Source organism: Rousettus aegyptiacus, unplaced genomic scaffold (genome assembly GCF_014176215.1).
Source record: "Rousettus aegyptiacus isolate mRouAeg1 unplaced genomic scaffold, mRouAeg1.p scaffold_m13_p_12, whole genome shotgun sequence".
Classification (NCBI taxonomy): Eukaryota; Metazoa; Chordata; class Mammalia; order Chiroptera; family Pteropodidae; genus Rousettus; species Rousettus aegyptiacus.
This window is the reverse complement of record NW_023416287.1, coordinates 53,649,533-53,675,927: the sequence shown is the minus strand read 5'-3', so window position 1 is coordinate 53,675,927 and position 26,395 is coordinate 53,649,533. Positions and strand designations below refer to the sequence as shown.

General features: G+C 32.9%; 1 protein-coding gene across 2 annotated transcripts in view; it reads left to right on the top strand.

Annotated features, from left to right (window-relative positions):
• The window catches only part of SMCHD1 (structural maintenance of chromosomes flexible hinge domain containing 1), a 133,170-nt gene that overhangs the window by 50,553 nt on the left and 56,222 nt on the right, over positions 1-26,395 (top strand). For both annotated transcript variants that reach the window (XM_016156884.2, XM_036229883.1), the window contains 8 exons: positions 8,195-8,272; positions 8,348-8,467; positions 11,079-11,223; positions 17,992-18,088; positions 19,440-19,512; positions 21,755-21,894; positions 22,533-22,667; positions 24,446-24,673. In XM_016156884.2, coding sequence (XP_016012370.2) covers positions 8,195-8,272; positions 8,348-8,467; positions 11,079-11,223; positions 17,992-18,088; positions 19,440-19,512; positions 21,755-21,894; positions 22,533-22,667; positions 24,446-24,673 — 1,016 coding nt within the window. The remainder of the gene's footprint in view (positions 1-8,194; positions 8,273-8,347; positions 8,468-11,078; positions 11,224-17,991; positions 18,089-19,439; positions 19,513-21,754; positions 21,895-22,532; positions 22,668-24,445; positions 24,674-26,395) is intronic.

Below are 26,395 nucleotides of genomic sequence, written 5' to 3'. Positions count from 1 at the left end.
TTTCTTGTTTCGGGGGATAGGCCTGTATGATATGAACTTTCCTCTTATTAGCACTTTTGCCGTGTCTCAAAAGTTTTAATATGTCGTACTGTCATTATCATTTGTCTATGTATCTCTTTTTATTTCTTCTCTGACCCAGTTGTTCTTCATAACATGTTGTTTAATCTCTATTTATTTATGGTTCTTCATGCTTTCTTTTTACAGTTCATCTCCAGCTTCAAAGCTTTATGATCACAGAATATATTTGGTATGATTTCAACCCTCTTATATTTGTTGAGGCTCTCTCTTGTGTTCCAGTATGTGGTCAATCCTTGAGAATGTTCCATGTGCACTAGAGAAGAATGTATAAGCAGCTATTTTGGGATGAAAGAATCTGTAGATGTCAGTTATGTCTAGTTTGTTGTATCATTTAAGGATGTTGTTTCCTTATTGATTTTCTGTTGGTATGATCTGCCCATATCTGACAGTAGAGTATTGCCTACAATGATAGTGTTTTGGTCTATTTTTCCCTTTAGTTCTGTTAGTAATAGCTTTACATATTTCGGGACTCCCTGATTGGGATCATAGATATTAATAAGTGTTATGTTTTCTTGGTTCATGATCCTCTTTATTATTATGACATGCCTCTGAGTATCTTTCTTTACCTTTTTTATTTTGAAGTCTGTTTCGTTCGATATTAGTACCGCTACTCCCGCCTTTCTCTGAATGCCGTTTGCTTGAAATATCATTTCCACCCTTTCACTTTGAGTCTGTATTTGTCTTTGGAACTGAGATGTGTCTCCTGGAGGCAGCATATGATTGGGTTTTGTTTCTTGATCCAATTTGCAGCTTTACCTTTTTTATTGGTAAGTTCAATCCATTTACATTTAGGGTGATTATTGAAATATGTGGTTTTCCTATAGTCATTTTTTTTTTCTGGTAGCTCTGTGTTTCCATTGCTGCTTTGTGTGTGTGTGTGTGTGTGTGTGTGTGTGTGTGTGTGTGCGCGCGCGCGCGCGCGCACGTGTGTCTTAAATTCTGGTTGGGTCGTGTGGATTTTCCTTTTAGTCCTTGTTTTGTGTTACATACTTCTGAACCTTTGGGCATATGAATAAAGGATATTTATAAATATCCATTTTCTTCTGTGTGTGCCTTATCTCCATTCCCATTTGAGAATTTGGATCTTTCAGTCCTTTTCTGTTATTGTTGTTTTAATATATATATCCCTGTATGCTGAACATTCATTACTCTCTTGCAATAGTAAATGTCTCCTTATTGTTTAAGCTTATAATACCCTGTTCTTAGTAAGGGTTGCACTCCTCTGCTTCTATCTGCCTCCTAGTCTCCTTACTCATAGTTCTGTTTTTTTTGTTTGTTTGTTTGTTTTTGTTTTTTGTCATTTTGTTTTAGGTTAGCTGACCCTTTTCAGTATTTCCTGTAATACAGGCCTTGTAGTGGAGAATTCCCTCAAACTGTATATATCTGGAAAGGTCTTTATTTCTCCTTCATATCTGAAGGAGAGCTTTATTGGATATATTATTCTAGGCTAGTAGTTCCTTTCATTTAATAGTTTGAATACTTGAATCCACTCCTTTCTTGCTTGTAAGGTTTGTGCTGAAAAGTCCAACAATAACCGAATGAATTTTTCTATATAGATTACCATTGTCTTTTCCCTGTTTGCCCTGAGAATTCTTTTTTTGTCATTGATTTTTGATAATTTTAATACAGTGTGTCTTGGTGAAGGCCTTTTTTTGGTTGAGATAACTGGAAGTTCTGTTGACTTCTTGAATTCCAACTCCCGCATATTCTTTAAATTTGGGAAATTCTTGTCTACTATTTGTCTGAAAATGCTTTCTAATCTTTGCTCCTTTTCCTCCCTTTCAAGAATGCTCATTATTTTTATGTTGCCTCTGATGGTATCAGCTAGTTCTTGTATTTCTCTTACATTATTTTTCATTCTTCCATTTCTCTTTTCTTCCTTCTGATTTATTTCTAGATTTCTGTCTTCAATATTGCTAATCCTTTTCTACATTTAGTGGACTCTGTTCCCCAAGCTTGCTATTTGTTTTTTCATCTCTTAGCGTGCTCTTCATCTCTAGAAGTTCTATTTTGTTCTTTAGAATTTCAGTCTTCTTGCTAAAAAACTCATTTTGCTAATTTAGTCATTTTCCCAATTCCTGGAATTGTTGATATCAATTATATTGGATCTCACTGAGTTTTATTGGAAGTATCATCTGAATTCTCTGTCATTTAAGTTGCATATTTCTCTATCTTTAAGCTTATTTTCTGGAGATCTTTCTCTTTCTTTCTGAGCTGCCTTGTCACCTTGGTTGTTCATGGTGTTTAGTGGACTTTTTCTCCTCCTGGACATTAATGGAAGTGTATCTTGCTTCCCGCCACCCCCCTTTCCCTGCCACCGCCTCCCCTCCCCCCCCGCCCCCCGCCCAATAAAGATTTATTATATAAAGGTCTGTCTTTAGGCTGTTGCTAAGAAGGCGTATTTCTTTTAGTTTCCAGTATATGGTGTCTAAGCTTCTTGGATCCCTGCTTTATATAAAGCTTTAATAACTTTTTTTTTCTTTTAAATATTCAATCATGCTTGTTACCCTCAGTCTCAGTCCTCGTCATTATTAGCGACAGTTTCTGTAGTGTTTGCTCATCTTCCCTCGTGGTTCAGCCTTGCATTTTGCAACAATGGCTGGTAATAATAAGCTGTTGCTCCTGTACCATCCCCACTTCTCTGTTTTCTGCCCTGATCCTTGGGTACTGCCGCTGCACGTGGAACTCCTAGCTCTCTGAGGCAGAGCTGTTCAGGGAACCTGCCACACCTTCTCCCCTTCCCTCCTACTGCAGGCAGTTCCAGCTGTGAGAGGTAGCTTCATTGTTTCTCCTGGGTCTACCACCTATCTGGCAGTTCTGAGCTGTGGTAGCTCTTATTCACAGGTCCTTCACTCAGACGTGCTTGTGTGCACGTTTAGCGTTAATTGTTGAGTTTTAGATGTTTCACTTATTGTTATTTCAAGGGGAGAGATCTAGTGACATCTCTCACTCCGCCATGCTTTCAACATAACTCACACTTAACCATTTTTAAATGTACAGTTTAATAGCATCGAGTTTATTCACATTGTTGTGCAACCATTGCCACCATCTATCTCCAGAACTGTTTCATTATCCCAATTGTAGTAACAACTCCCCATTACTCCCTTCCTTCATCCCTTGTTCTGCTTTCTGTCTCTGTGAATTTGACTATTTTAGGTATCTCATATAAGTAGAATCATGTAGTATTTAAAATTAAATGATATTCTATTGTATGTATATACCACATTTTGTCTATCCATTCATTTATCAGTTGACACGTGGGTCCTTCCACATTTTAGCTATCATGAATAATACTGCTGTGAACATTGGTGTACAAATATCTGTTTGAGTCCCTGATTTCACTTCTTTTGGAGATGTACCCAGATGTAGAATTGCTGGATCATATGGTAATTCTATGTGTAACTTTTTGAGGAACCGACATAGTTTTCCACAGTAACTACCATTTTACATTTCTGTCAGCAATACACAGGGTTCCAAAATCTCTGCATCCTTGCCAACACATGTTATTTTCTGTTTGTTTTTTTGTTGTTGTTGTTTTGTTTTTAATAAAAGTTATCCTAATTGGTGTTTAGTGTTACCTAATTGTGGTTTTGATTTTCATTTTCCTAATGATTAACAAATTTGAGTATCTTGTGCTCTTTGGCCATTTCTATATCTTTGGAGAAATGTCTGTTCTTTTGCCCATTTTATAATCAACTTTTGTTGTTGCTGTTAAGTCGTAGGAGTTCTTTATATGTTTTAAGTAATTCTTATCAGATACATGATTTGTAAATATTTTCTTGCACTGTGTGAGTTGCCTTTTCACCCTATTTATGGTGTCCTTTGATGCAGAAAAATTTTTAATTTTGATATAGTTCAGTTTGTCTACTTTTGCTTTTGTTGCCTGTGCTTTTGGTGTCATATCCAAGAAGCCATTTCTAAATCCAATGTCATGAGCTTTTCTTGAAGTTTATTTCTAAGAGTTTTGCAGTTTAATCTTTTACATTTAGAATTTGATCCATTTCGAGTTAGCTTTTATATAGGTTAACTTTTTTTATATACGGCTAACTTCTTTTGCATGGGAATATTCCGTTTTCTCAGCGTCATTTGTCAAAAAAACTGTCTTTTTCCCAGTGAATGGTTTTGGTATCTTTGTCAAAAACATTTGACTGTCTATGCATGGGCTTCTTCTTGGTCTCTCTGTTATCTTCTGTTGGCTTATATGTCTGCCCTTATGACAGTACCACATTGTTGGGCTTTTTCATTGATTTTTAATTTTTTATTGACGTACATACAGTATCCTGTTAGTTTCAGGTATACGTCATAAATGATTTGATATTTATGTACATTATGAAATGGTCCCTATGATAAATCTGGTTACCATCTGTCATACAAAGTTGTTAGAATATAATTGATTATTCTCTATGCTATATACTATATCCTGTGACTTTTTACTAAAATTATTGGGGTAACATTGGTTGATAAAATCATATAGGTTTCAAATCTACAGTTCAATAATATATTGTATGTGTATTGCATTGTATGTTCACCACCCAAAGTTAAATTTCCAAACTTATTTTATGATTGGAAGTTTGTGCTTCACTTAATCCCCTTAACCTATTTCGCTCACCCTCCAACCCTTCTCCTCTTGGTAATGACCAAGTTTATTTCTTGTATCAATGAGTCTGTTTCTGTTTTGTTGTGTTTATTCATTTGTTTTGTTTTTTAGATTCCACATAATTCTACAAGTGACATTTAACGGTATTTGTCTTTATTTGACTTATTTACTTAGCATATAGCTCCATCCATCTTGTTGCAAATGACTAAGTTTTATTTTTTTATGACTGAGTAAGTATCACATTGTTTAGTGTGAGTCCTCCAATTTTGTTCTTTTTCAAGGTTGTTTTAGCTGTTTGCATCCCATGAGATTCCATAAATTCTTAGAATGGGTTTTCTGTTTCTGCAAAATATAGCATTGGGGTTTTGATAGGGATTATATTGCATCTGTAGATCAGTCAAGTATTATTGTTTCAACAATCCATGAATGTGATTTTGTATTCTGGAAATTTGCTGAATTTACTAGCTCTAACATATTTTGATTGAATCTTTAGGGTTTTCTACATATAAGATCATGTCACCTATAAACAGATAATTTTACTTCTTTCCTAAATGGATTTTTTTCCTTCCTTCTTTATTTCCCTCCTTCTTGCCCTCCATTTCATCATTCCTTCCCTTTTTTTGCCTAAGAGCTCTGGCTAGTATTTCCAGTACTATGTTGTACAGAAGTGATGAAAGCAAACATCCTTACCTTGTTCCTGATCTTAGAGGTAAAACTTTAAGTCTTTCATTGAGTATAATGTTAGCTGTGGGCTTTTCATAGGTCTACAAGGCTTCACACATGATCTAGTCCTGTTCCTTTTTCAACTCCACCTCATACCATTTTCATCCTCATTCCTCATATAATCGTATTCTTTTTGCTCTCATACAAGTCCAGTTTTCCCACCTCTGAACCTTTGCATGTATTTCTTCTTCCTAAAACTTTAAAACAAATCTTTGACAAGCTTTTTATTTCTCAGGTTTCAGATTGTCATTTTCTCAGGGAGGCTTCTAATAGTAATGATATTTTTCTATTACTTTTTTTCAGTTTCCTATTTCCTGAAATTTGTTTTTATAATTGGAAATTCTGTTATTAAATGTATCTTTGCTCTCTAGAACAAGGGTGGCAAAGTATTTGTCAAGGGTCAGGTAGTAAGTATTTAGGCTTTGGGATGTCATAAGTTCTTTGTCACAGCTGCCTAACTGCCATTCTAGAGTGAAAGCACCCATGGGCAATAAAGTAGCTCATAGAGCCCATGAAAGCAAAGATATTGTTTATATTCTTCACTTTTTTTTAGTGCTTGGTATATAGGAAGTAAATAATAAGTGTTGAATAAATACATAAAAATCAGAAAGTTGATCTTTTTTAGAGAACTTGTGATGGTGGTTTACCATTTAATTTCTGTGTAAACTAATAATTGCAACTCTTTTAAAATTAAATTTTTTATTATTAGTGAAACGAAAAAATGAAATTACATAATTGGCCCTGATATATATCGGTTAACCTAATTCAACATGTGTGTGGTTTTTTTGTTTTTTTTTTTTTTTTGTGGTTGTTGAATTGCAGGTGTGTGCATCTCTAAAAACATGTGTTTTCAATTATGGTATTAATCCCTTGGTATTATCTAATACCTAATCCAATTTAAATTGCCATGATTTTCTAAAATGATCACCTTTTATGTTGTTTTTGTCTGTGATTAGGCACAATTATTATATAATTATTATAGGTCTTTCTAAGTCTTTTTTCATAGTAGAGCCTCCTCCTTTTCCATGCCAGTGATTTGGCAACAAAATCCAGTCACTTGTACTATATAGTGTTTCATATATTTCTGTTTACCTCTTTGGGATGTCATTGAACTCGTTCCACTATTTGTTCGGTATCCTGAAAACTGGAAGTTAGCCCTAAAAGTTTGACTTGATTTAGGTTCGCTGTTTTTTTCCTAAAGCAAGAATCATAGCTAATCTGTGTTTATTATGGTATTTTATCACAAGAAACATAATATCTGATTGTCCTACTTTTAGTGTTGATGGATCATTGTATTCACTTGTCCAATATGATGATAAAGTTCTCCTTTTACTCATCAGTTAAAGATTTTTGCTTGAATTAGTTATTTGATATACAAAATGGTGATTTTATCCCCCAGATTCTTTATTCCTTCTTAATTTATTATCCAGAATTCATCTGAGAAGAAATTTCTTTTGTTAATTAGGGTCATTGGTTTACTCTGAAACACAGCTTTTATAGGAAAGGTGATATCATGGCTTGATTCCTTTTCTTTAATTGAAAATTACCAGTCAGTACAATGATGCTAGTGAGCACTTTTGGGGTGGTTTATTTATTTATTTATTTTTTAATTTATGATTTTTTAAAATATATGTTTAATATACCTCATTCATTTTGATATGCCATCACACTGGCTACTCTGTCTTCTTAATATGAACTTTTTGGTCTTTGATGCAAATTTTCTTATTTTCTGGTTTGAGATTTCCTTTCAACGAGGCCACAATTTGAGTGTTAGTATTGCTCATTGCCACTGGGTAAAATTGCTTCTAAGTTTTTTCAATTGATAACTAAACATGACTGTTTTGGGAAAAGAAAAGAAAAAATTCATATTGATGTTCTGGGTTTTAATCACTTTGATCTTATGCTTTTATTTCATTTCTTTCATATTGAAAATCTTGATTCTTAACAATATTAACAATTACTTATTTGCTTTGTCCTACAATGTGTTTAATTTCAAAATAATACTAATATAATTACTACTAATAAAACTATTGCATTAAATGTCTTCTTTGCAGTTCTATTTGTCCTTAATATATTTCTGTCTGTATAAATGGTTAAAAAAAAATTAGTCTCAAGTTACTTAAAATGTTTTATTGTGATCATATCACCTACTTGATGTTTTGGTTTTATGAATTGTTTTGTTTTCTGTTTTTTTGAATATTTAACATAATTCCAAAGAAAAATATAATAGGGAATATTTCAAATAAGTGATATTATCCCTCTACTCTGTTTTCTTCCCCTTTCTTTAGTAATTTTATTAGTTTTGGCTTATCTTTCCTGTTTTTTCCTGGTATAATGCTAAGCAAGAACAAATGTGTTCATATTTCTTTTCCTTCCTTAAAAAAAGGTAGCATATTTTATTTATATAAATATATATGTTTGTACTCCTTGCTTTTTTTCCTCTTAACAATAGATCACTAGATCTCAGAGTTGTCTTATATAAACTACGCTCTTTTAATTTTCTTGGAGAAAACTTTTAAGGAACATGATTTTTAATATAAAAAAATATATAGTTTTGTTTGTACTATTTAAGTTTGTTTACAGATAAATTTTTAAGAATTGAAATAAAGGAATTTTAGTGACCTGAATGAGTAATGCTGTTCACTTGCATAGGAGAGCTTTAGATATTTTGAAGTTTCAAAAACAGTTTTTTAAATGGACAGCAAAAGGGGATATTTGGTGCCATTGTGACATTTCATATTCATGTTCTATATTCAGTTTCACAAGGTAAAAATGCTTCTTTTTTCTTTTATTAAGCTTCAAGTGGAAATAAAGAAATCATTTCACATATTAGTCAACATGGAGGAAAATGGCCTTACTGGTTTAAAAAAATGGGTGAGTTATTCTGAATGTTAAAATTGTATCAGTATTATGTTGACTCGATTCATAATTTCATCTTAATTTTTCCAGAAAATATTCAAAAGTTGGGGAATTACACATTGAAATTACAAGTTGTAGTGAATGAAAGTAATGCAGACACTTATGCTGGAAGACCACTACCATCTAAAGCAATTAAGTTTTCTGTTAAAGGTAAGCAACACACTAATATATAACTATATGCTAAAGCTGACATTTTAAATCAAGGAGGAATAGATGGGTAATTTAGTAACAGATGTTTGACCAGTTATTGAACCATCTTGATTTTAAAATGATTTTGTTATTCTTCTTGATAATTATGTTCCTTCTAAATTTTGAAGACATCATTGTTTTCAAGCTTTTTTTATTGTTGCTGGTGAAGTCTAAAGCTATTCTGATTCCTGACCTTTGCATGTGAACCCCTCTGCCCTGTCCTTCCCCCGAACCATCCCGTTCCCTAACCCCCAGATGTTTGGAGAATCCTTTTTTGTCCCAGTGTCTGCAATTTTAAATTCTAGAATTTTCTTTGAATTACTTTGATTTCCTACTCTGTTCATCTTTCAATAATATCTGATATTAAGATGTTGGACCTCTTGACTGATGTGCTAATATTCTTTTTTCTAGTTTCCATCTCTTGCTTTTAATTTTCTACTTTATGAGAGATTCCCTTAATGTGATGCTCTACACTTTTAATTGAGTTTTTTCTCCCTGCTGTCATTTTTTAGTTTCTAAAATATCTTTTTTATTCTTCGGTTATTTCCTTTTAGTATATTCTCTTCCTACCTCATTGATTCAGTATCTTTATTTTCTGAGCATATTAATAAGTGGCAGTTTTTCTTGAACTTTCTAAACTCTATTCATACATAGTTTGTTTCCTTTATGTTTATTTTTGTGTTTGCTTTGGCTCTTTCATATTAGGTACTCTCTTACATGACTGGTGATTTGCTCACATTTAAGATTTAAAAACTTTTATTTCATTTGGGGAGATTATGACATTGACATTTTTAGGTTTTTCCCTCTTTGTTCAGATTTCCCAGAGTGGAGCCTTCCAGTCTCCTACGAGGAGGGTAAACACCTGGCTGCCAATATTTTGGGAGCCAAGCTGGAGAAGACTCTTGCAAGTCTCCCATTTATTATGTAATTTTTCACTCGATTTTCCTATTTTCAGTAGGCTATGACACCTTTAGCAGTTCTGTGTCTCTCCCTCCTTAAAAGTACTCTTTTTACCTTTCCCAAAGAATAAACCATCTATTGCTGGGGCTGACCGAAGAGGGCAATTGACTGGCTCTGTGTATTGAGAGGTGCTCATCTTTAGACTGCTTCTTAAGCAGACTTCAACAGATCTTCATTTTTTTTTGTTGTTCGTTTGTTTCATTTTCACTCCAATTTGATATAGCCATTCCTGAGATTTTGGGGTGTTCTATAGACTGAATTAGATTGGATCTCTGCTTGCTTTCTGATGATTGAAGATTTGAGGTTCTTGGATCTTTCTAAGTTAGTTACACGTGTCTATATGTTCTCCAGCTTTTAAATGCTGTTACTCTTTTTCTTCATTGTTTTCATAGGTTTAGGCCTCTTACAAAATCTCTGTAGTGTCATTATTATCGAGTTTTTGGAGAGAGTTGATCTAAGTGCCTGTGATCACCTTGCCTTCTATAGTAAGAAGGGCCACCATGGAGATCTATCTTTTTTGTACATATAAATCTTCATAATCTTTTAATGGCTGTGGAACACATTCCATAGTATGGACATGCTAGTTTAAGCAATTTTCTGTTGATGAACATTTACAGTTTTTTAATTTTTTGGTTATTATCAATTATATTGGGATTTGGGAAAATAAATTATGCTGGTTTGTGTACATGTGCCAGAATTTCTCTAGGGTAGATACCAAAAAGTAGAATTGCCAGGCTGAAGTACATGTGCTTTAACGTTTTAAACATATTTACTGTCAAATTGCTTTCCCAAAAGGTTATGCCATGATGCCCTCGCCAATAGACTGCGAGAGTTCCAGTTTCCCTGTGATCATTCCTGGCAAACCTGTATACTTGTTTAGCCTCTTTGGCAGTTAAATTATTTCTTTTGTTATTACGTTGTATACCTCTTTTAGCCTTTATTGGATGTTTTTTGTCCTCTGCGAAAGCCTGTTCATTTGCTTTGTCCATTGCAATAGTTAAAGATGTGGTTCGCAAATTTGAGCTTGTATCTGAATCACCTGGAAGGCTTATTAAAACGGACTGCTGGGCACCAATCCCAGAGTTTCTGACTCAGTAGGTTTAAGACGAGCCCTAGAATTTGAATTTCTAATAATTTTCCAGTTTTAGCTGAAGCTGTTAGACTGGAGACCACACTTGGAGAACAGCTAGTTTTTGAGAGGTTTTTTATATCTTGGATTTTAATCCTTTGTTGCATGTGTTGTGACTATTTTCTCATATAGACCTTCCCTTTTAACTTTTATCTTTTAAAGTTTATCAAATCATTTTATACCTTTTTAATACATGTTTGATAATGTTTTGTCTTAGTTTTTCCTATGGTAAGATTATATTGTATTCTTTATTCTAATAATCTGCTAGAATTTTATTTTCATGTATGGTGTTAGGTAGAAATCTAACATCATTATTTTCCCAAGTAAATTATAGTTATAATTTACGTAATTTTTTGCATAGATTTAAAACATTATCTTTATCATAGTCTAATTTCCCATACATAAATGGATCCGTTTTGGACCTACAATGAATTTTCTGACCAATGAATTTGCTTTTCATTTTTATCTTTTTTTTTTAAAAAGAGGGTAAGCCGGAGAAATTTTCATTTGGTCTTCTTGATCCTCCTTTTCGTGTTGGAGTTCCATTCAATATCCCTCTGGAGTTTCAGGATGAATTTGGTCATGCTAGTCAACTAATAAATGATATTCAACCAGTTCTTGAAGCAAGGTAATTTGAAGTATCAATTTGTATTCGACTTTTTTATTTGCTAAGCATTTACTCTTCCTTTATAGCTTAAATTTGTTATATGTGGTTAACTTCAGTATTATTAAAATGTTTAATGAGTTTTTATGATACCCTGGTGATTTATTTAGCCCAAATCTAAATAAATGTGACTACAGTGTCATACATATATTGGCTCCCAAAAATTGGTTTTGACTAAATTCATTGTTAAGGTTGTTTAGATAAGACCTATTGCTCTGTCTTACTCCATTTTTTTTGCAAGTATGATAATTGTTAGTAATACCATGTTTATTTTGTTGTTTGCTTAGAAGTTGTGGCCATTTAAGCTGAGAGATACTGCCTACTAGTAGGTTTCGAACATCCTAATGCAATTTAGTTTGGTTTGTTTTTAAAACTATAGAATAAAGTTTATGCTTTATTCTATAGTTTTTATGCAAATTTGAGTCATTCCTTAGAATTTGCTTTTACTTAATAGCCTTTTAAAGTGGTATGATTGGCTTATATTAAGAAATAGCTCTTAGAAACTTAACAGTGTATCTAATGATGTAATTGAGGATGTTCATTATTTTACACTAGCTCTTTTTGTGGCACCTAGGTAAAAGTTCTTTATCAGTTTAAAGAGCATGAATGATAAGTATTTCTTTTTTTGCGCTGGCTGCCAAATTTGTCTTTTCTGCCCACGTTTCTGTTCTTACATAGGAAGTCTATCATATACATATATTGGTAGCTAAGATGGACTTAAAAAAAAAAAATCTTGGCAGCATGGCTATGCGAGTTTATCTTAAATAAAGTAGAGTGGGTTTTTTAGAGGTTATTTTTATGTTTCCTATATTTTAAAAAAATTATTCACGTATATCTCCTAAAGAATCAAATCATTTGATAAGGCTTGTTATAAAAAAGAGCACTTGTGTCCTCTCCACCCAAGCCGTAATCCATTTCTCAGTGAACCACTTTCAACTTTTTTACTTGAATCGTTTAACTGCTACCATATTTCTAAATAACTTTTATATTGCTACTTCTTGATTGTTTACTTTTAGGCATTATTTCTTGACTTAATGGTTATGGAAGATGAGAACATACTCTCTTGTTGCCAATTCTATTACAAATAAACCTCCTTTCTTTTCTCTCATTTTCCAGTAAAGTTACATTCTAGCTTGATCAGCATTTTCTTTATTACAAGTATATGTAAATGCTAGTTACTTTATTGCACAACTTTGTTTTTTGTTATACTTTTTCTTTGCTAAGTTTATTACAGATTGAACCCTAATTTCTCTGCTAATTGATCTCTTCTTAAAGTGTTCAAGTACAGAAACATCTTGGAGACGTCTCTTTTGGAACTTGTGATGTGTTCCAGTCTAGACCAGTTGTTTTTATGCTCATTAACAGTTGTCATTCTGTTTCTTCCTTTACTTTCATCCTGAGGATTTCCTTTGTCTTCTGTGTTTGGGAAATATGATTAAAAACAAAAGTTATTCCCAGCCTAGAAAATGTCTTCACAAATGAGGGAAAAATACAATTTTATAATTAAATAAACATTAAACTAGAATGTGATGTGGAGATAAAGAGATTGCAAAAACTTTAGGAGATCTTACTCATTTATATCAATAAGTGGATACAACTCATTATATTCCATGTTTTCAAGATTAATTGCTGTGTCTCTGTGTCTGGCTGTGGGATTCGAAATTGGGAGTCAGCTGACCACAAGTTAAGACCAGGAGACTAGGAGGTAGGGCTCTATCTTCTTTGATGATTACACTAAAGAGATATGGCTCTCAGATACCTGAGGAAATAGTCCCAAATTGTGTGAATCTGTTAAGTGGCTTATTTAGCATTTAACCTTTCGTATATCTCTTGTTGTTTTAAAGAATCCCTTTTGCTGAAGCATATCCTTCACTAGTTTCCTAAGAAAGGATACATTTGACATAAAATTACTGCTCTAAAAAATGTCTTTATTCTTCCTGATACTTAATTGATTTGAATCAAAAGTTAGACACTATTTTTCATCAAAATTGTGAGCATTACTTCATTTTTGCCTTTGAGCTTTCACTGTTGCTGATAAATTTAAATTTGGTTAATTTCCATTTTTTATGTTTCCTATGTCTTTTCTCTGGAAGTTTATAGGATCTACTTTTTATTCTTAATTTTATTTTATTTTGTAGGTTTCTTCATTATTTGAAGTACTTCATTCTCTACCTCCGCATCATCACTGTTTTCTCTTTCTGGGATCTTTATTTATTTGATATTGAACCTTTTATCTAGACTGGTTCTCTGATTTTCCTAATTTTTCTGTCTTAATCTTTTTATGTTTGTTCTTTACTTTCTTTATTTTTATAACTTTTTCATTGAGTTTTCTCTGCTGTACTTTTAATTTCCAAGAGTTCTTCCTGATTTTCTGAATGGTCTTTTGTAGATCCTGTTTGTTTCATGAATGTAATTCCTTTTTTTAACTGATAAATAAATGGTGGACTTAAAAAAAAATTTTTACCTGCACAGATAATTTCTGTTGTCTCAGTGTTAGTTGCTTTTTGTTGGTTTTTCTCTTTTTTTCCAGTTATCTGGTAATCATTTGTTATCTGCTTATAACTTAATAGAGAACTAAGTGCACTGGGAGACTCAGTGTGGGATAGGCTGTTCACTATAAACTCCACTGAAAGATGATCTGTCTGTAACACTCTGTTGAGGGGAAATCCTGTTGTCAGTATCTTTAAGTCTTTTTTCTTGGGTTGGAAAGTTTTCTTAAAGAAAAATCTTTAGTCTCTTGCCTGGAGGGGAATATTTTGGTTCTCCAGGTTCCTAGCCAGTCCAGGAACAAGGCTGGGGTGGGAATGGAAATGGAAAAGTCTCAACGTCCATATGCATTCATTCAGGATTACCCCTTCTCTTCTTTTTAGCACTTTATCCTCTCCTTCAATTTATCTGGTTTTCCTTGGTTTCAGAGATTCTCTACTTTAACCTTTTTCAGAGAATAATCTTTTAGTCATCTGCCAGTGGCAGAGAGGGGATATCTGGCGATAAAGATTTTGTTTATTTTTGCTTTTCTCTTTTGACCCCACTTCTAAAGGTACCTAGTACTACCAATTCTGAGTAGTACCTGGGAATTCTGTGAAATAGATTGTTTTCCACATTTTTCCATTGCTATTTTTAAGCACATTTTAAATTAAACTATAATAGACAATTAGTTGCTCATATTTATACTGTACAATTCAATGAGTTTTTTAATTATAGTGGTGTACAATAATAGTTTCAGTTGTACGGCATAGTAGTTAGAGATCTATATAATTCACAAAGTAATCCCCCAGTAAATTTTGTACCCCTGTGCCCCTTACATATTTATTACAATATTATTGACTATTCCTTATGCTATACTTTATATCTCCATGACTATTTTGTGGCTATCCATTTGTACTTCTTAATTCCTTTTCTCTTTTTCACCGTCCCCTCCCATCTACTAACCCTCAAAATGTTCGTATCTATCAATTTGTTTCCAGTCTTGTTTGTTTTGTTCTTTAGATTCCACATGTATGTGAAGTATTATGGGATTTGTCTTTCTCTATCTGACTTACCCCATTTAGCACAATAACCTTCTAGGTCAGTGGTCCCCAGCCTTTTTGGCATCAGGGACCAATGCTCCTATGAAAATCTAACGCCTGCTAATCTGAAGTGGAGCTGTGGTGGTGCTGCTGTCGCTGGGGAGCAGCTGCAAATACAGATGAAACTGCTCACTTGCCTGCCGCTCACCTCCTGCTGTGCAGCCAGTACTGGTCTATAGCCGAGCAGTTGGGGACCTCTGCTCTAGGTCCATCCTGCAATATCTTTTCCTATCCCCTTTTAGTATGTGTGTGTGTCTTGTAATCTGAAGTGAATCTCCCGTAGGCAGCATATGTAAGGGTCTTGTTTTCTTATCCATTCAGCCACCGTCTCTATTGATTGGATAACTTAATTCTTTTTCATTTGAAGTACTTTTTAATAGATATATAGTTATTGCCATGCTTTATTTGTATTTTTGATACATGTTTTTTCTTCTTAAAGAAGTTTTTCCAACATTTCCTGTAATGCTGGCATGATGTTGATGAACTCCTTTAGCTTTTTCTTATCTGGGAAGCTCTTTATCTGTCCTTGGACTCAAAACGATAGCTTTGATGGATAAAGTAATCTTGGTCATAGATCCTGGGATTTTACCACTTTGAATATTTTGTGCTAAGTCTTTCTGTCCTGCAAAATTTCTTTTGAGAAATCAGTCTTCTGGGTGCTCCCTTGTAGGTAACTGTTTTTCTCTTGCTGCTTTTAAGATCCTCTCTTTGTATTTAACTTTTGGCATTTTAATTATGATGTCTTGGTGGGGGCCTCTTTGGGCTCCTCTTTCTGGGACTCTCTGAGCTTCCTGTGGTTGTGTGTCTATTTCCTTCACCAGGTTAGGGAAGTTTTCCATCATTATTTCTTCAAATAGGTTTTCAGCTTTTGCTCTTCTCTAGTACCCCCATAATGCGAATGTTATTACATTTAATATTATCTTCATTATTTTAGATTCTTTTTTCTTGTTGCTGTTCTGACAGGATGTCCTCTGCTACCCCATCTTCTATCTCGGTGATTCAATCCTCTGTGTCCTCCACTATGTGGATTCCCTCTAATATACTCTTTATCTCAGATATTATATTCTTCATTTCTGAATGGTTCCCTTTTATAATTTCCAACTCCATTTTTGTGGTTATCTCTTTGTTAAAGTTCTTACTGAGTTCATCTATTCTTCCTCTAAGTTCATTGAGCATCCTTATAACCAGTGTTTTGAACTATGCATCTGGTAGATAGCTTGACTCCATTTTTCCTGGAGCATTGTTCTGTTCTTTCATGTAGGACATACTTCTTTGTCTTCTCATTTTGGCTGCCTTTCTGTGTCTGTTTCTATGTACTAAGCAAAGTGCCTAAATCTCCCAGTCTTATTCACATGGCTTTGTGTAGTAGGTGTTCAGTGACATAGTCCTGAGAGTGGTCCAGCTACAGGCTAGTTTTATCTCCAGCTGGTACCCCTCCAGGTCTTCCTGGTAAGATTTGGCAAGCAATCCCCAGATGGCTAATATCTGTGCTGTGCTTGTAGTTCCCTCAAGAGGCCATGTCAGAAAATGAGGCTGGGTGCCATCAATTTGGGACTTGTAGTTGCTCAGCAAGGGGCACAGGGCATGCCAAGGGACTCCACTGAATACAGCTTGGGTAGGGCTGCAACTTGAGATGAGTAGAGTTTCAGGGAGTCCTCTGGGCAGAGTGACCTATGTTACTCGGTTAGATGAAATCTCAGCTATGGCGGTGCCTATGTTCGTACGCTGGAAGTGGGCAGGTCTCAACAGAGGAATAGTGGATCCCACCAGCACTCTGCCTAGGCAGAAGCCTCTCCTTTGGCTCTTGCCCTGAAGGCCAACAACTCAGCGTTCCCGTGTAAGTCCTTGACCACCCCATCCCTTCCCCAATTCCCCACCCCCTCACAGTAGATGCTGCGCTGGAGCTTAGAGCCAGCAAGTCCGTCACCGCAAAAGTTCAGTTGTGGTGGTGGCCCCTTTAAGAGGAGTCTGCACTTGCCGGTTGCCGGCTGCAGCTTTTGCAGCCTCTGTCTCACTGAGCTGCGTGGGACTAGGCAGCCTCTCAACTCTGCCATCAGAGGGTGATTTCTTATTTCTCTCCCTAGTTGTAATGCCTCTGTTCGTGCAGACCCCAGGCGACTCTGCTTGTTGTTTGCTCTCAGTTTCGTCACATTTCTGGTGTGGTTGCCAGAAGAGATGTACAAAGCTTCTAGCTCTATGCCATCTTGCCTCTCCCTCTCCATTGCTGTTTTTATTTAGGGTTCAAATTTTTGAGACTGTTAGGTCATTTCTTACTATCTATTCTCTTTTCTAGCAGCAAGTTTTGTTGTCTCTTCCTTTCCTCCCTTTTCTTATCTTTACCTTTAATAGTAGATTAAAGAAATCTTTTTTGTCCTTCCTGAGGTTTTAAGAGATAGTAAAAGTAGATGAGTGCCTTTAATGAACCATCTTTCCCAGGGAGTCTGCTTTATATTATATGCCACTTTACATCTTTTTTTCAAACAAAGCATGTTGTTTAATTTTTACAATTTTTTCAGATAGTACCTGTATATATTTAAATTTCATTCTTCAGAAAAATTAGGCTTTTTCTCCATCATGGTGTGCTTTTCCGTTTTTCTCTCATCTTACTCCTTAACAAAGAAAAATGTTTACGCTGTAAGGATCTACATGTGTTCAAAGGAGATTTAGAAATAAAATTACTCATAGTAGTAAACTAGTGATCTCAGTATATGTTTGAACAAGATTTCATCATCATAATGCTATATTTGATTGTTTGGACTTCATCTAAATGTGCCATTCAGTTTAATAAGTGCCAAAAATTCTCTAAATCCCCACTGGGTAAAAAATTTGAAAGAATTCATGGTGAAGTCTGAAGACATGCTTAAACCTGGCCCATTTGGATGATTTTCCTCCCTTAGGCCTGTATACATGGTCTAGCATTTGATTATTTCCTACTTGTATCTTTACTAATTCAGCATATGATGTTTTACATTTTACAATATATTTTATTGTTTGCAGTGTTTAGCTTACTGGTATCACTTAGTTCAGTTATTTCTTCCTATTTTAAAAAATACAATTTTATTTAAATACATTAAATATGTAAATGACATTTATGAGAAAATGCATTTGCAGCTCATTTGTAGATAATGGAGGGGAAATTAAAAAATAACTTGTTTTTTTCCAGCGGTTTATCTTTACAATATGAAGAAATAACCAAGGGACCAAATTGTGTAATTCGAGGTGTTACAGCTAAGGGCCTTGTAAACTCTTGTCAAGGCAAGGTAAGCATTGTACATAAATATTATATGTTTATTTTTTTATGGTAAAAATGAAATTGAAAATTTAAAATTGAACAACTGTTTTTACAACAAGATGACACTATGTTGGGTTCTTAGGATTGTGTCATTTGGCTTAGCATTTACATCTTTAAGAAAAATTAGAATGTTTGCCGCTGCTGTTTTTATTACACATTTATTAATTAAATATTTTTCAGCTGTCTTCATCTCCATTTCATCCAGTCTTTTCACATTCAAAACCATTTTCAGCAGTTATTCAGTACTATGTTTTCTCTTTTTTCTCCTCTTCATCTTTTGTTATCCATTCTTAAATTCTTAAAATTGAAACAAATATTTGAGAAACTTTAGCTTATGTCTATGAAATTATCGGGTTTGGTATTTGGATAAAAGGAATTATATTGGGAGGGTTAAGGTTAGGGAAGGTAAAGCCATAAACTCTGATAAGGTAATTTTTCAGTTATCTGTATAAAGCAGCTAATAGTTTTATATGAATAAAAGTAACACTGTGGTTAATAACTTAAGTAATGTGCTACTTTTTCTTTTTACTGTATCATTACCTTCAATATATATTCAAAAATTTTCCCAAGCAAATGTTTAAAAGAGAGCATGTGAGTTCTAAGTACTGTATACTGTAATGCAGTGTATTATCAAATCAAATTAAAGATCAAATTTTGTACATTTTTCTGAATTTGGATTTTCTGGGACAAAGAACTTTAATTCATGGAAAATTTGGTTTTAGCAATATAAACTTAATAAAAATTTTTAAAAATTTTTGAAAACTTTTTAATTAAAAAATAACTGTTTACTGAAGAGTTAGAAAGTTAACATAAAGAGTTCATATATACTCTTTATCCAGCTTCCTTTGTTAATATCTTATATAACCATCACATTATTATCCACACTAAGAAATTAGCATCGATGCAATACTATTAACAAAACTATGAACTATGTGAACATTTCTCCAGTTTTTTCGCTAATGTTATTTTTTCTATTTCAAGATCTAATCTAGAACACCATGGTACATTTGGAGATTTTTAGATTTTAAGGTTTTTTCATTGGACTATTTTCCCACATTTTGGAAAATGCCCATCCTGATTTTGATTACTCCTCAGAGGTTATACCTTTTAAATCCGAAGAGACTCTTATCTGTAAAGAAGCAATATATCAGTTTTTTCACCTGCATCTCTTACATACATATATGTAATTTTAGTCAATATGAAATTGCTAAGTAGATTTCTATAATGGTATGAAAATGAAAAGCAAAAATAACTCAGAATTGAGGTGATAAACTAAGTATTCATTTAAATCTTGGATTTAATTAAAATTTTTTCAACAGAATTTTAATCTGAAGGTTATTCTGCCGGGTTTAAAAGAAGACTCACAAATTTTGAAAATTAGATTACTACCAGGTAATATTATTTTAAGAAATACTCCTAATTATTTACCTTTTAAATAATATTCTTATGATAATGTATAATGATACTTAAAAAGGTGAAGTGTCTTTTGGTTTGATTATGGTCTAAGTCTTGAAAATATATTAGAATGTCAAACATAGCACTGACAGAAATGACCAATTAAAAAAACAGGAAAACATTAAGGAAGACTCTAGTGAAGTTCTAAAAATAAACTTGGGAGAAAAATTCAAATATTCAAAATGTATTGGGGAACTATTCTTAGGGTTATATTAGAACTGGATCAGTCCTTTACCTTCTCTAATATAACTGTAACTTTCATATTTTGAGAAGAAAAGTTTCTCAAGTATTTATGTTGTTAGTTTGATTTAGTGACATCAATTTGAAAATAAAGTTACATTAAAGTTATACAGGGTAGAAAATGCTAGCTAATTTGAGAAGGAAGTGTATTGTAGAGATTCAGAGTATGTTCTGGACTCAGCCCTTCTGGGTTTGTATCTTAGCTGTCACCTAGGATCTAGATAAACTTGTTCTATGCATCAGTTTCCTCATGTGTAAAATGAGATATTTACTTTCATAGAGTTGTAAGGGTTAAATGAAAATATAGGCAACCCTCGATTTGTGTGTTCCGTGGTAACACAGTTCTATTATGTATGAGTTCTCAACACAGTACTGTGCAAAGTGAGGATTGCATGTGTTTGTAAAACACCTATAACATTGCTTGGGATGTAAGTTTTAGCTCTGATATTAACAATATTAAGTACAGCATAGGGAATATAGTCAGTAATATTGTAATAACCATGTATAGTGCTGAGTGGGTACTAGACTAATTAGGGGCATCACCTCATAAATTATATAAATGTTTAACCACTATACTGTACACCTAAAACTAATATAAAATAATACTGAATGTCAACTAATTGAAAAATAAAAAATATAAAATAAATGGGAAAAAACAATATCTTGATTATATCTTTGTTCATGTATGATGATTTTTAGCATGAGCTACTCTGTTGTAGCTTGTCACATTAAAGTAAGTCTAGACATCAAACATTTTTCTACAATTGAAACCTTTGTACTGGTTTTAAGTGAAAAGAAACATATTAGCTATTTCCTTTTACAAATTCAAGTAGCTTGAAATTTCCCTCAAGCATGAATTGAAATAGATATAAAATTTGGCACATTAATAGAAGTATAATAAAAAATCATTACATATTAATAAATACTTACAATGCTTTTATTTTAGAGGTTAGCTAAAAGTGTAGATTGGAGAAGTAAAATTCTTAGTAACCAGATAGTTCTAACAATTTCTTGGAATTTGGGAAAGTGGCAAAGTAGGAATTAGCATGGTATAGAGATCATAGTTAAAAGGTTTCAAATTACAAACCAGGTCTTAAACCTGAGTCTGCAACTCACTAGCCATATGGCCTGGACAAGATAGTTAATCTCTCTATATCTCAGTTTCCTCATCTGTAAAATAGGGAAAATAGTACTACCCTATTTATTAAGTCATTGTGAGGATTATATGAGAATAGTGCTTAATTAAAACTTAGTTGCCTGGCATGTAGTAAAAAATTAATTAGTAACATAAAGTAAGTGATTCTAGTAACTGTTCTTTGTAAACTTGTGTTACCAGCATTTAGTATAAATTGAATTTTAAAATATCAGTGTTTATAGAGCACGTCAAGTCATCTTGCTGCAGAAGTGTAAACCCTCTTTTAACATTAGAAGAAGCTTGTGTTGTAACTTGCTAATGAAATCAATAGTGGGCAATTATCTGATTGTATCATTACATGAACTGGTCCTTTGAACATTATCTAAAACAGATTTATAGTTACATGTACCTGAGAAATCAGTCATTGTATAAATTAAAATTAGTAAATAAAAATGTAGTTTAGTAAATATTTACTTTTCTTCTTGAATACTTTTCTCCAGGAACTTTTTAAGATTTTATGTATTTAGGTGATTTCTAGTCTAAGTTATCACTATATCATAGCTTGTCACATAAAAGTAAGTCTAGACATCAAATATTTTTAAATAATCATGACAACTCTGGCCATATACAGAATCTATGTATTGGAGAAATAGAAATGATGAAACATGGATGGTACTTATTTTTTCTTTCTCAGCATTATTTACAGAATATCAAAACTTGAAATGTTAAAAATTATTTCTTTGGCTACTTCAGTATTTTAGTCTTGAAACTTGAATCTTTATTTTATTATTAATTTCCTGGTAGGTCCCCCTCGTCGATTGAAAGTGAAACCTGATTCTGAAATTCTGGTAATAGAAAATGGAACAGCCTTCCCATTTCAAGTGGAAGTTTTGGATGAATCAGACAATATTACAGCACAGCCAAAATTGATTATTCATTGTAAGGTAAGCTGTCGTAAGATAAAAACGTGCAGATTTTATTTTGAGTCCCATCGTAGTAAGTGGAAATGCCGTATAGATCTTTTTAGCTGCTTTATAGTAAACCTTAGCTCTTTAATGATTATTCCATGGAGAAATTTGTAGAATATTTTATTGCCATTAGTTTTCAGCATCACTAAGCCAAAAAAACTCAGTTATGCCAAGTTTCATAAAGAAATTTTGTGAACTAAGGATTCCTCCTCTCTTCTTCCAAGGTTCATTCACCTCATTTCAGATCAGGTGTTTAATTTATGAATGGAATGATAGAAATGTCCTTCAGGATTGGGGATGGATGGCTAAATGAAGATGAGTAAAGACCTTAAAAAGGAAAGGAAAACCCAAATAAGTAAAGTAAAAAAAAAAAAAAAAAATAGTGGTTGAAGAAGTAGGAATTTCTTCTAAAATAAATAAACTTTACTTAGAAGTATAGGAAATTATCTCTTTTCGTTCAGAAAGTTTCTAAAATATTAGTGAGTTCTACCTAGAATTTTCCAGTTTATAGCTGGAAATAGTAGCTGTAGCTAAGTGTTTGAAAATTTAAATAATTATTGAATAATCAGTTAACATTTTCGGAGGTCTTAAATTATTGTGTATGCTTCTAACAGTTTTCAGGTGCACCTAACCTTCCAGTCTACAGTGTGGATTGCAGTAGTTCTGGAACCAGTATTTTATCAGGATCTGCAATTCAAGTTCAGAATATTAAAAAAGACCAGACACTTAAAGCTAAAATTGAAATACCTGTAAGTTGTTATTGTTGTTCATTGATATTATAATGTGTCTTCATACAAATATTCTTTAAGAGCTTTATAATAAATTCTGTAAAGTTGTTTGACTTTTTAAACTAAGGTATTAGTGGTTCCTTTAGCAACAGAGGGAAAAAGACAATATAAAATAGTATAGTGAATAATTTAACCTATCTGTATCGAATAATAGTAATTTTCTTGATAAAATCTTTTATAATATCTATAGCTATTATTGGTTTACATATTCCTCAAATTAATTTTTCTTATATTAAAACATGACATCAGTTTATTTTTACATTTGCTTCTTAGAAAGTTAAATATTCCCACTGAAACTACCTCTGAAGGCCATGTAAACATTTAATATGTAGGTATAGCTGAAGGTGAAGCCATCCTGCTATAAGCAATTGATTCCCAAAGGAAGCTGAATGAGATAACAAATACTTTAGTAAAATACTTAAAAGTAATTTCTTTATAATTGATGTGGGAAAATGATGAGTAATCTAATTCCAGTTGATTGATGCTTTTCTATTAATTATATACATCAAATAACATACCTTGAGCCTCAGAAGAGAAAAAGACAGTTTTTATTTTTTTAATTAGAATGAGATGATTTGATTTTACTACAGTTCTTTTCTTTCAAGCTCATTATATTTAATCATCTTCAAATATTTGTTACACATTTCCTTTTTTACAATAATGTGGACAACATAGTTTTGAGTATACTATCTCACAAAAGATCAGGAAGATTTAGGACGAAAAGATTTGAATTTAGGGAGGAATCTGGCCTTGGAAGCAAGAGTAACAAATATAAGAATTATGTAAATACTGCAATGCAGCAACAGGTAAAAGACCCAAAAATCCAGGTCAGTTAAAACACAAAGATACGTCATAATATACGGTTAGAAAATGTTATTTAAAAGCAGTGACTCTTGAGTTTGAGTCAAGCAAATAAGATATGTGTATAATTGGAAGATGGATTATTTGTCTAATATTCTGTGAGATAGGAATTTTAAGTAAGTCATTCACGTGGATGGGCTTTAATGGAATGACTAATGAGAAAGATATGAGCTAAGTAAGATTGTGAAGGTAGTTTAGGCTTATGCTTATTTTGAATTCTGTATATCCTGTGGAATGCACTATATCTAGATTATGAAAATCATGGCGTAATATTTTCATTTTGGGTGCCTAACATCAATTTATGCAGATAATCCAGCTTATCTTTACTTATCTGTGGAACACTAATAAGTTATAAATATGCCAGCTTAGTCCTTAGGGTATCTGGAATCCTTATCTAACTAAAGCAAATTTGTCCACTTACTTCAGTGTATAATGCATGAAAAAGCACTAGAAACTTCACTGTAAGCTAACATCATTAAATAAGATATTTTGCAGCAATTATTTGTCTCTGATTTTATGGAAAGTTTTAAATTTCCTACATCTTGATTCTTAAATGTTGGTCACTGACTCTGTTTCATGTAATTAAAATTTTCTTACAATTAAGGGGAAGAGAATCCTTTTAAGTCCAAATATACTAGTTTTTGGTTTTAAGAATGTGGCCACTATCATTATTTATGACTTGATGGTATAAAACATAGAATTATTAATAGTACAGTGCCCTCTTAATGACAAAACCTATGAATGTTAACAGTATATAAGGTGATCTTCCACAATATTGAAATAAATACTTAAGCAATATAAAAGAGTCACCATTAAAACCAAAACTGTTTCAGTACAGATGTTACTCAGTGTGTATTTGTGTTTTCTTCTCTTCCTAGAGTTGTAAAGATGTGGCATCTGTGGAGAAGACAATTAAGTTGCTTCCCAGTAGCCATGTTGCAAGATTACAGATATTCAGTGTGGAAGGACAAAAGGCAATCCAGATCAAACATCAAGATGAAGTTAATTGGATAGCAGGCGATATCATGCATAATCTTATTTTTCAAATGTATGATGAAGGAGAAAGAGAAATCCATTTAACATCAACTTTAGCAGAGAAAATTAAAGTAAGTTTTTCAAACAGATTGGTTATTTGCAAGAATTTTATTTTATGCTTGGAAGACAGACTCTGAACAAGAAGTTTTATTGGGTAACCTCTAAGAAAAAACTTACCACAGAAATAATACTATTATTTAAAATTCCAGGCTAAATAAGAATTTTTTTCATGTACTAGTTTGAAATATGAAGGATTCATGCGTGACAGAATTATACTTAAAAAAATGATTTTGATCCTTAAACAAAATTCCAGTCATTGATGTTTTGTCATTTCCTGACCAGTTGTATTTCTGCATTCACAATCAAGATCACCACCTTACCAAAGCAGTATATTTGTAGCTATTCTGAAGGCACTAAATTAAAAGTCTGTTAAAGGTAAATAATGAAACAGTATTGTTAACTCTATAGAATAGAACCTTGATTTGGCTGTTTGAAATTGGTATAGTGCTCTCTAAAAGCATGAATCTTAGAAAATATATTGGTCGGTCCTCAGTAGCTTTAGGTGGTTCTCATCAATCTGCTTTCGATTAAATGTATTATGTGTACCCGACATTGTGAATCTATATATTGAAACTTCACCTGTCACTTTACAGAGAACCAAATCAAACCGGTTAGATTGTTATCACAAAGTAGACAGCTCTGGCAGTCTTCTTAATGGTTAATTGAAAGAATAGTAGACCATCAATGCTTGCTTCATTAAAATTACAGTCATTTCGGCTATAATGAAACACATGCATTCCCCCAAATCACTATACTATGTAAAATGGTACAATAAATATCACAGAGGTTGTGGGGAAAATGGGAATTAGAGGCATAATACTCAAACCTCATCAATTATTAATAAAGATAGGAGACAAATAAAATAGTACCAAAGACAGTAACAGTAACATATTAAATGATTAAGAAGTTTGTAAACACTTTAAATATATGTCAATTTACATATGGAAGTGAGTGCCGGAAGGGTCATAATTTGTGAGTTACTGTGGAAACTGGAGGAAACTCCACTAGATGTAAACACATGTGGCTCAGTATACATAATTAGCTGAGGTGGCTAGTAGGTGATTGAGGTTTTGTATATTCCTTCCTGCATGGCTCAGTTTAGTTGGGTACAGTTTTCTGTATAAAATAAAATTTGTTTTATACTCAAATTGTTCCCTGATATTTTAATTGCATTAGAACAAATTTGTATTTGCAAACCACGCATTATAGCAGAACAAACTGTACTTTTTTTCCTTGACATTCAAAGAGGAAAATCTTCAAATCTTGTGTGAGAAAATAATTTTCTAAATCTTAAGGTTTCTTTAAAGCAATTAGAGATTAATATCCCTTCATCCCTTTAAAGCCAATATTTGTAGACCTTTATGTAAGAGATCCCAATTAAATAAATATTTGGACATTTGCAATTGGGGACAGGATGTAGAAATTACTTTTTTGTATTGTCATATCCTATAGCCATCTTGAGCTTCCAAATGTAGGATCTGATATTTTAAAAACAAAAGTTCAACTGACTTTATTTTTAAAATCCTATTTGAAATAACCTTTGCCTCAGTCAGTTTATTTTTTCCCTTCATAATGAGGGACGTGATGATCAAGAAAGAAATAATCATGAAAGGGAAGTAAGTCATTTTTATCTGTATCAGCAGATTTGAAGATGAGTGGTTTAAAAGTGGTGCCAGGGGCCTAGCTTCTGAACTGGTTCCTTGCTGTCCTCATAACAGTGTTTCCACATTCTA